This window comes from Dipteris shenzhenensis, chromosome 23 (assembly GCF_047967505.1).
Source record: "Dipteris shenzhenensis isolate YYH24624 ecotype China chromosome 23, Dip_SZ_1.0, whole genome shotgun sequence".
Lineage (NCBI taxonomy): Eukaryota > Viridiplantae > Streptophyta > Polypodiopsida > Gleicheniales > Dipteridaceae > Dipteris > Dipteris shenzhenensis.
Window position 1 is genome coordinate 3,880,152 of NC_141618.1, and position 11,075 is coordinate 3,891,226.

At 42.5% G+C, this 11,075-nt stretch overlaps 1 protein-coding gene across 2 annotated transcripts; it reads right to left on the minus strand.

The window, feature by feature from the left end:
- Positions 1–386: 386 nt before the first annotated feature.
- Positions 387–10,444, minus strand: LOC147886881 (DEAD-box ATP-dependent RNA helicase 20-like). Of its 2 annotated transcripts, none has more exons than XM_087394185.1 (10): positions 10,294–10,444; positions 9,855–10,210; positions 9,542–9,721; positions 3,300–3,461; positions 3,011–3,165; positions 2,610–2,702; positions 2,446–2,531; positions 1,867–2,093; positions 933–1,163; positions 387–819 (listed from the first exon to the last, which is right to left on the minus strand). In XM_087394185.1, exons 1-10 carry the CDS (start codon positions 10,347–10,349, stop codon positions 710–712), a joined length of 1,656 nt encoding a protein of 551 aa, XP_087250311.1. In that variant the 5' UTR covers positions 10,350–10,444; the 3' UTR covers positions 387–709. The 2 variants fall into 2 exon arrangements, 1 of the variants encoding a protein (XP_087250311.1); XR_015543199.1 differs by lacking the exon at positions 387–819 and adding an exon at positions 1,562–1,699 and having other exon boundaries at positions 1,031–1,163.
- Between the last annotated feature and the right edge of the window lie 631 nt (positions 10,445–11,075).

Here is an 11,075-nt window from a genome sequence, read left to right on the forward strand (position 1 = left end):
ATGGAGCCACATCACCCATCAACCATGCTCATGCATGCATGCATGCATGCCCATGCCAATCTTCAAATCGCATGGTTATGCCAATATTCGTGGAATTTCCCACGCCAAAAAACATGCGTGGAATTTTCCCCACCAAAAATTATGCGTGGAATTTGATTCAATAATTAGCATAGGTGAATTGTATTGCTACATAACTATACCAATACACCATTTTTAAAGCATAAATGGGACATCCTTAATTAAAAAAGATTGCACGGATGAATTTTGCAAGGTAAAAGTTTTAAAAACAAATCTACTAGTCTGTACAGATTTCCAATGCCACGTTAGTGAAGGCAAATTAGAAATTTACTACCTGGAAACGTTCTAGTTGCTTAAGAAATTAAAAAATCATAGTATAACCCTTTAAGATGAGTGGACATCGTACAAACTGTCAATTTGTCTTCAAATTGAAAACCTTGAAGTTCAAATCATGCAGTCACTGCTACAGCGTCCAGGATGGAAAATCATTTCACAATGGTAGATATACTTTATGCAGCAGATGGTGAAAGGATGTTTCAGCAAATATACAGTCAAATCCTGTCAGTCAACCATTACACTGAAATCTCATGCCATCAACACAAACTCAACATTGAGAGACTCGTTCAAGATTTACCATGCATTATCTTACAGACGACGACTGTAGATTGCTCAACAAAGACAGTATGCTGTCTCATCGCGCCCAGGACCGTGAGCCACCAAGTGGGACTGTATTAGACCCTGATTTTATGGGGCCCCCAAACCCTCGACCTCCAAACCCACGACCTCTCTGATCACGAAATCCTGCAAATTCAGGGTATGCATTCCATATTTCAATGACCGGGAAAAAAAGAGAGGGAAAGTATACAGCTCAATCGACATAAAGAAGTCAGCAAACTCAAGATACGCATCAATACCTCCACCACCATAACTAGATCCTATCATTGCTTGCAACGCAGGATTAATAGACTGTCCTGCTTCGTTTAAAATGCCTATGAGCTCCCTGCCATGCTTTGCATTTGCTGCTGTGAAAAATGTGTATGCAGTACCACTGGCTCCAGCTCGACCAGTGCGCCCAATACGATGTACATAGTCCTCACAAGAACCAGGGAAATCATAATTGATCACATATTTGATATCTTTAACATCTGCAGGCATGTTGAAATATTAGTTTCCAATATATGTGCAGACCTATAGTATGTCCAAAAGTTAGCCCAGCCAGGATATGCTGCCTATCAAGCAAGTTTCTTAGGAAAGATGAAACATCCAGCTTCAACATTCAAAAGGATCGACACAATGTCCCTCAAAGAGCCGTTAAAAAAACAGTGACTCCAAAAAGTGACTTGGGAATTGTTTTAGAGGCAATGCAAAAATGTAACTCGCATGACATACTCTGAAACAACTCAGAGGTGTCGTGTCACTCGCAAACCAGGCATGACATGCCAGACATGAATGATCCTAAAGCTGGTTTCCAAAAAAATGTTTGGTTTTCAAACGAAAGAGGGTCATCATCATTATTTCTGCCTGGCCAGCTTGAGAAGCCCACCTTGCAGGGGATCAAAGCCACATGTTGTAGGAATCAGCTGGGCTGCACGTTCAAGCCAGCTCCAAACGTGCGGACCGCAGCGATGGCGGCGGCAGGCGCAGCGTTCATCTTATTAGCACCTATCCCATCCATACATCACTGCACCGCCGCCACGCCACAATCTCGCCATCAGAATACTGGCCAGCAGCCCGCTGATTTCCATACCTATTAGAAACTAAATCTCAAAGGACTCTCAGAACAAACATCCAATGTCTGCGATCCCAAAACTTCAGTCAAAAGCCCAATACCACTGTAAATCTACATACCTAGCCCACGAGCAGCAACATCAGTTGCTGTCATTATTGGACTTTTGCCTGCCTTAAATTCGGAAAGAACCCAATCCCGTTCAGCTTGGCTTTTGTCACCATGAATGGAAAGAGCTGGCCATCCATCCATCCGCATTTGCCTTGTCACTTGGTCACACCCTCGCTTGGTCTCCATGAAAATCAGTATTCGACTTCCATCCATTATTTCTTCCAGCAACTTGATCAGCCTGAACAAAAGCATATAAGCTTTATACAAACATCTATATAAGCATGTAAACTCTTCACAAACCACTATTTGAAATTCTGTGCAGAAAGATGACTCTAAAATGCCTGCCTCAAAAGCCATAGAAGCACAATATAACCTACCTCTATTAAAAGTCAGTACCAAAACAGATATATCACAGACCGTTTATGTGAAAGCTCGTTTGAATTTCTGAACATGCAGTTTGCACCGCATGAACAGACTTGCAAACACTACGGAGCAAACAACTACAACAGAAGCTGCTTCAAGAAGTTCTGCACCCACTATAATGTGGCATCTGTCAAATTCAAGCTCCGAAAAGAAAAGCGCAAACTTACTTTGGATACTTTTCATGCTCAGAAACCACCTCAACAATTTGTCGAATTGCATGATTGGCCTTTAAATCTTGAGAACCAATGATGACCTGCCGAACCAAGAGTATCAAACACAAGCTTTGGGAATTTCTACCACACATTTTTCTTTAACTATAGTTATGTATTACCTTATACGGGTTATGTAGAAATTGCCTGGCCAAGAATTCAACCTCCTTGGGCCAAGTCGCACTCCAATATAAGGTTTGCCTGTCAGGTCGTATCTGCCAGAAATACAGGAAATTACAAAGCAGTGTCATGCGGTTGAAACTTCCAAGAAAGCAACAAGTAGGTTAATATCTCGAATACCAAATAAGTTAGAATAGATGCCACATTCCACAGGCCATGAAGCCATAAGTGATAGCCCAAGTATAAATTCTTTCAAAACCCTTTCTCTAGTATTTCAAAACCCTTTCACTAGTGATGAGAGGTAGCAACTCCAGAGCAATTATCATGCCAAAATGCAACAGCGTCTTGCATTATATACAGATCCAAAAACTTGCACTTTGTTGTGACACTGCTAGGCACAAACCTGAGAAACAATTTTCCTGATCTGTGGCTCGAAACCCATGTCCAACATGCGATCAGCTTCATCAAGAACAAGGTAAGTCACCCGTCGCAGATTGGTGTGTCTAGCCTCAAGCATATCAATTAATCTCCCTGGAGTTGCAATTACTATTTCTACGCCTGTGAAGAATTCCGTTGCATTACTAGCTCAGAACATGATTCACAAATACACAACCAAATAATGAATTGCATCTTCAAGCACAGATGCAATCACAAATCATGTCAAGTCATAAACTTGGGATATGGAGATAAACCTTTTGAAAGATCTCGGATTTGTGGGCCTTTAGGTGCGCCTCCATAGATGCAAGTGTTCTTGATCTTTGAGGATGTCCCAAATTTTGTGGTTTCCTGCTGAATTTGAACAGCAAGCTCTCTAGTGGGTGCTAGGACTAGAACAATTGGACCATCTCCAGGAGCTGCCAGAAACATCAAAATGAAGGCCCATTTATCTCATTCCAAACTAAAACAGGACAACAACAAAGTCAGCCTCGACCATTGGACACAAGCCTAAAAAGGCATCATCCATACTTGAAAAGCCTATACACTCCTAGAAACAGACACTAAAGAAATCCATGCGAGAGTATCAGGCCATCTGCTTACACTGCTATGTTATGCCAGAGCAGACAAAGGGCACTCCTCAATCCACAGCCAAATTTCCATGATTCCCCAAGACAGTCTAGACATCTCAAAAAATGCAAGAAGACAGACCCACCACATGCACAGCCCTAGCTCACCAACAAATGTGAACTCGTTTCATAAGCTTGTGATCTTTACTAATTCTGAGTGCAAATCGAGGCATATATGGGATCTTAATGCATATGTGGTTGATATATTGTAAAAGGAATGTGCTCTAAGTACTACAGCCTACGGCCCTTTGCCAAGGGACTAGGCTGTACAGAGGCTCGGGAGTTGTGCGGAGACTCAGTGACTTTGTATGGAGACTCAGTTCATACCCAGATCACCCTCCCCCTATAATATTAACAGGCACACTAGATTGCAAGGCCTACTTATTGGCTTTTATGCCATCATTCTTCAGCGGCTTGGGGAATGAGCCCTGGCAATGATGGTGGAGATGCAAAGTCTATGAGGCAGAGTCAAGACCATTAGTGTATGGGAAGCTTCAGTGAACATGATTTGACTGAGTGATATCTTAAACATTGACACACTCCTATTTGCCTACTGCACTACCACATATTAGGGTCCCCTTGAGGAAATCTTGGGTCATAAATATATGTGCGTGCGTGCGTGCGTGTGTGTGTGTGGCGCGAGAGAGAGAGAGAGAGAGAGAGAGAGAGAGATGAATCCAGGAATTTCGACCACCTAAGATCTCTGGCTTCAGTCATAAGTTCTTGTCAAACCTTACAATTTCTCTCTTCAAAATTGATTCATTGGATGCAAGGGTAGAGGGATCATGGGGGCAAAAAGGTTACTCTATTCACCAAACTAGCTAGCCGCTCTCATACATATACACACCTTTAGATATTCTCAATGCTCAGACCTCATGTGATTGGGATATAGATAATCCATTCAACAATCAATCATCATGCTTTTTTCAAATACATTGAATCTGTCTTCGTTACCCTGTAGTTTGGATTCTTTTTCTAGACCAACCATATTCGAAGTGAATAAAAATTTTACCCAAGAACCATGTTTACCGTGACAATTGCTTTGATGACACGAGTCAAGACACACTCCAGATGCCGCAGTCTGCAGCGGTGCTACTCAGCTTGGAGGGCACACCAATGACACACACAGGGTTCAGCCCAGCAAGGGTATTCCATGTCATATGCCTCAAGTCTCTTTCATTGAGCATCATGCTGCTGACACGTCTTCCTCACGCTTGATGGTGAGTGTGTAAAAAAATATATAACAGGTCGAGTTTGGCAATGCAGAAACCAACCCCAATTGGATCTATCAAAGTCGAGTACCTAGCACAAGCTTCCTTGTAGAAATCCCTACATACAGACAATTCATGTTGCTCTTACAGTCAATAGTTTGTTATTAAGCCAGAGCAATATTTAAGATGGAAGCGAATGATGCTATGTATTGTGCCAGCATCCAATGGTATATACCTTGGTAAGACTAGAATAAGTCCAATAAAAATAAGGTAAGCTATCTCCTATTCACCCCCAAAACTTTGTTGAAGCCAGATGTGCATTGGCATCTGCTTTACTTGCTTGAGCTGCTCTCTTTTCTACCTTTATGGGAGACTCTCATACCAAATGGAAACCAAGAAACATCGACTACAAAATCCAGCAACAATTGCTTTGATGATATGTCAATCCTCATGCTTGATGGTGAGTGTGTGAGCCAACCATCAATAATTGGTCGAGTTTGGTAATGCAAAAACCAACCCAATATTCAATAGGGTCGACAAACATCGTGTATGCCTAGCACAAGCTTCTTAGTAGAATCCCCACATACAGACAAAAGCTTAGTTTCATGTTGGCCATAGCTTGCAATGCTCTCATAGCGCCAATAGTTTGTTATAAAGCTAGAGCAATATCCAAGATGGAAGCGAATGATGTTTAGTAGTGCATCAGCATCCAATAGAAATAAGGTAAGATTATCTCTTATTCATACCCAAAACTTTTGTCGAAGTATTAGCCGGATGTACATTGGCCTCTCAACCATCAGCTCTACTTGCTTGAGCTGCCTTCTTTTCTACCTTTGATGGGACTGATTTGCACTGTCTTCTCTCTTAGCAAAGAGCAATCAAGAAACTTGTCTGCACCATCACATGTACCGCAAATTGCTTTATGACATGTCTTCCTCATGCTTGATGGTGAGTATGTGAGCCAATCATCTAGAATTGGTCGAGTTTGGAAATGCAAAAACCAACCCAATCTTCAATTGGCTTAATAAAAGTCATGTATCCCTAGCATAAGCTTCCTAGTAGAAATCCATACATATGGAAAAAAGCTTAGTTTCATGTTGGCCATAGCTCAGCAACAATAGTTTGTTATAAAGCTAGAGTAATATCCAATATGAAAGCGAATGATGTTATAAGGTAAGCTTATCTCCTAAAATTTTGTCAAAGTATTAGCCGGATGTACAGTGGCCTCTCAACCATCTATTTTATTTGCTTGGGCTGCTTTCTTTTCTACCTTTGATAGGACTGATTTGCACTTTCTTCTCTCTTAGCAAAGGAAAATCAAGAAACTTCTCTGCACCATCAGTTCTACTGCAAAATCATTCACCTGTCTTTTATACCATCAAGCCAATCTCTACCATTGCCAAAAAGCCTGCTTCTTTCAAACTTAAGAGCGAGCTGAACTACATCATTTAACTCAATTGGACAAAATACATCAACCTTAAGAGCTGGCTGAATTACATCAATTAGCTCAATTGGACGGAATAAATCAACTTCATACATATGCCCCCTCCTTGCATCAGACTGGTGTCACGAGGACGTGAAAAGTGATGTAAAGTATCTTCATAACTCAACCTACGCTTAACCCGGGGTTAACCATGGTTAAGTGTTGTAATGGTTTGGCCGTGAGGGACTGGCTAGAGGAAGTGCACACTTTGTAGAAGTTCCTAGGGGCAAAGCCTAGGTGCACCACTAGGTCCTAGGGGCGAGGCAAAGGCTTTAAAAGAGGGGTCTAAAAGTTGGGCCCAAGGACAACCAATGTTGTCCTTGGTATGGGGGTTAGGACTTTGATGAAGGGGCAAATGGCAAGGAGGAGGTGCCATTTGTCATGCATGTGTATGCATGCCCTTCCCCCCCCCTTCCATCTCTCTCCCCTCACTCTCCCAGAGGTGTAGGAAGTTTTCAATTATTCTTGTGCAGTTTTTGAGCCGTTTGGATTGTTTCAAGCCTGTTTTCAGCCGTTTTAAGCCTGTTTTGGTTGTTCCAAGGCTAGTACACACTTCTAGGAAGTGCCAGAAGTCATTTCTGAACTTTTTGAAAATTTTCGTACGGACATCTGTACGGTATCCGTATGCACGTGTGCAGCTAGCTGCCTCCAGCAGGTGCCCAAGGTTGTCTTTTGTTGTGCTGGACCTTTCTACACGTGTTTTGGTGGCTTCTGGAGCTCTTCTGGACCAATGCAAGCTGCAGGAGAAACTTTCCCCGCTGCTTTTGACACCCTCTCTTAGGAGGACTTAGACACAGATCCCGAGGTAGTCATTTCGGGGCAGATCTATGGACCATCTTTCCTCTACAACTCTTTCTTGTTCACCCTCCGCTCTCTACCTTCATTTCTCTCTTCTCTTGATTGCTGGAAGACACCTGCACCCTGCGGGGAGCCTACACAGAGGATAGGTGCGAGGAAGAAGCTCGCCCCTCTACCACATACAACGGGAGTTGGTTCCAAGTTCTGTTTTTCCTTGTTCTTTCTTACTTTGCAGCTTTTTGCAGTGCATGCATGTTGTTTGCAGCCCTTTCAAGACTCCTACAGGTTCTAGCAAGCACCCAGAGGCAAGGGTGATCCTCTATTTCTGTGTGCTTTTCTTTGCAGTAGGTCGCAGATTGGGTGTGTTCTAGTATTTTCTTCTAATCATATCTAGAGTCAATGTTAACTTGAACATTTTTAGCATCCCGTACTGCTCCCTATTCTTGAAGTCTGTTGATCAGAGTGGATATAGTACCAATGCTTTTTATGACCCATGGACTTATTCTCCTTTAGTGCTAGCCTTCATCATGGCTGAGTTTGCCCTTCACCTCCGGAGTGCCAACAAAAACTCAGTACAAAGACTTTGTATAAATGGATGCTCAAGTATGTGTGGCGGTGTGGATTTGTATGTGAGTATATTTTTATACTTTGGTCTACACCCACTGTTGGGCACTGATGACGTCAGTGATGTCATAGTAGCTAGTCCCTACTATGGGTGATGGAGTTTATGGTTTTCAATCTTATGAGTGACTATCGTGAGATTGAAACTGCACTATGTTGTGTTTTTAGAGAAATGTTCCTAGATTCATCTAGGTATACACCAAGAATCCCTCCAGTTTAGAATGGCTATAAAGAGGTCATCAGTTTTTCTTTGTATGATGTCCACCTTGTTTTGACTACTATGAATGCCCTATCACATTGGAAAACCTACCTCCTTGTTTTAGTACAGTGTATGTGTTTTGAAAATGTTTCCACGGTATGATCAATTGTGTGTACCCTTTGCGAAGACAATCACAAAGCTCTGGGATCATTTGTACATAATTAGGGGTCACAAAGCCCTCAATCAGTAGTCTTTCATATGTTCTTCAATTTGGAAGTCTATCCTCACACATATTTTTTCAAACCCCAGATGGCAGCTTCTGCTTGGGTGCCAATTAGAACATAAGCGTTGCTTTACTTTCTAATAGTGCTTAGCCAGTTCATGCTTTTGTCTTCTTTACCCTTCCTCTCATTAAATTACTTACAATGGTTTCTCTTAGGCGCCATGTGGGCACATCAAGAGGATGTTACATGCGAACATGAGAGAGAAGCAGCAAAGAGCAGCCATGTGGGCAGCGGGCTGTATCAACGATCACAAGGGCTGCAGCAGATGATGCGGACTGTAGGTGTAGATCTGGACTGGTAAGAGGCCAGTGAAACCGGCCTTCGATAAACAAAAGGGCAGTGATCTTCTTCTACTTAGTCATAAACTTCATAAATGGCTACAATGCAAGCTTCAGTCACTTCAATCACTTAGCACAACTTAGAAACAAACTTCAACAACAACAAAGGTGAGGCTAGAATGCCCCTGCTCAATGAAAATAGTACACAGTGCACCCACTCGCCCCAAATGCCTTGGCGCCCCTTACGGTATTTATTTAATGCTTCTGAATGGAAATGCCTTACAACAAGGGTTCAACCCTGCATCGTTCCTCTCTGCAAATCCTCTACTTGTCTTCAAGGCATTTAATCCAAGTGCATCACTAGAATTCCCATTGGCAAGGCATACTCATGCATCCATACCTGTGACAAACTGAGCTCAAGGCAGCCTCAAGGCTATCACATGCATCCACACTGTCCTTAGGCCTTCCAAAAAACATGAGAGGCAAGGCAGAGAAAGAGGATCCTAGTCTAAGCAAAAAAGAAAATTATTATGATTGACATCCAAGCCAAAGCTGCCACCTGGTTATGAAAAAAGCCAGAGAATACCTGTAAGGACTGAAGAAGTATGAAAGATTGCTAATTGAGGGCTTGTGATCCCTAATTACGTAGGGAAGATCACAGAGCTTTGTAATTGCCTTTGCAAAGGGTAGATGCAACTGATCATAGCGTGGAACATTTCAAAATACGTTTCAGAAAACATACGTTGGACTCGAACGAAGGAGGTTTCCGATTTTAGGGCATACCAAGAAAAACCTGTTAACTCTTTACAGCCTTCTAAACTAGTGGATTCTTGTTGTACAGGCTTGCAGACACAATGCCAGAGGGGAATTAAGTCCACAAGTCATAGTACTATATCCAATCCGATGCGGCAAACTTTTTTTAATGTCAACGACACAACCATCACAAACAAAATTGACAACTTTGACGCCAGTAAGAGACATGTTTTTGAAGCTCACCGAGAAACGGTTGTGCATTGACGTGCACAATGGCAGGCAAAAGATAAGCAAGCGTCTTCCCTGACCCAGTTTCTGCAAGTCCGATAAGGTCCCTTCCTTTCAAGGCCATGGGCCAACCCTGTGCTTGGATTGGGGTCGGCTCTGTAAAACCTGCCCGCAAAACCTCTTGAAGGACGTAATCTGTGACAAAGCAAAAGCTCAGGATGTGCAAGGAAGGCCGGTGCCTAAGAAAAAAACCACAGAAACTAGGAAAAAATTTACAGAAAAGAAGCTGCAACGAAAAATAGCCCCTTATAGAAAATGTAATCAATACCTGGGAAGGACGCCTCTTCAAAAGAACGAACAGGATTTGGCACATCTCGCCCTTCGACCGTAATTTCCCTCCGTCGTCTGTAAGCTGAGACGTCGTCCTCCGTCATGGAGGCCACCGCTGGATGCTCCACATAGAAATTCTTTTCAAAGGGTATCAATCCGTCAAATTCCTCTTTAGGAAGCACAATGCTGTCGAGATCCCGCTTTGAGCTAGACAAATCTCTGCCCCTGTCTCTGTTGCCCCAACTCCCGCGTCCGCCAGCGCCGTAGCCACCATATCCATCGCAACTCGAGTCGTTATAACCACTCGAGAATCGTCCAGCTCCCCTTCCACCGCCAAATCCCCCTCCGAAATCACTGTGCAAGAAACAAAAAACAATGGTAGAGAGTTCTGATACACGAGCGAAGAAGAAGGAAGAAAAACGGGGAAGGAGACTGACGTTTTTCTTTCCCGGAAGGAATTTGGATCACCATATCTACCGTCGAAACGACTCATGGATGCAATCTGTGTGAAGAAATGGGAAATTGAGAAGGATGCAATCTGGGAAGGGACCTCTACCTTCTAGCACAATCTTAACGTGAATGCCAAAAAGGTACTTTTCAAAATTCATTCCCATCCATCACGGATAATAATATTTAAAGATCTTCAAGGTTAGTATGTGGCTTGGACCCTATCCCCACTGGCCCAACGCCCTTGCCTCTGGGTGGGTGTGTGGAACAAAAAAATATTTACATCCTACCAAATTAACACTCTGGACGGTGACCATAGCTATGGACCCCGTGCCCACCATTCCACGGAGGGGCCCTCGATAGGACCACGGGTGGATGAGTATGGGGTGGGTGAGTGAACTAGGGTGCTGTAGGCCACCTAAGGGGAACGACAGAATGAATTACAAAATTTATAATAAGTTGATTAAAACTAACAATGTTTTAAATTGAAATGAAAAAAGTAAGTTGAGAATATCGGAATTGTATGCTTTTCGCTTTTTTGTGCTTAAAAAGCAAAGATATGCTTTTACCGACGAGTTTTTACGCTATTTGAATAAAACCTTCATGATTGACATTAATTAAAATTAATCTAAGGGCTCGTATTTGTAAGGGCTTAAATTAATCTAGGGGCTCATATTCGTTTTACAAGTGACTCAAGGAGATGGAAAAAAAGCGAATAATATGATTTCTGTAAGTTTTGAAAGTCAAGAAAGGGAAATACCTTACTATAAAC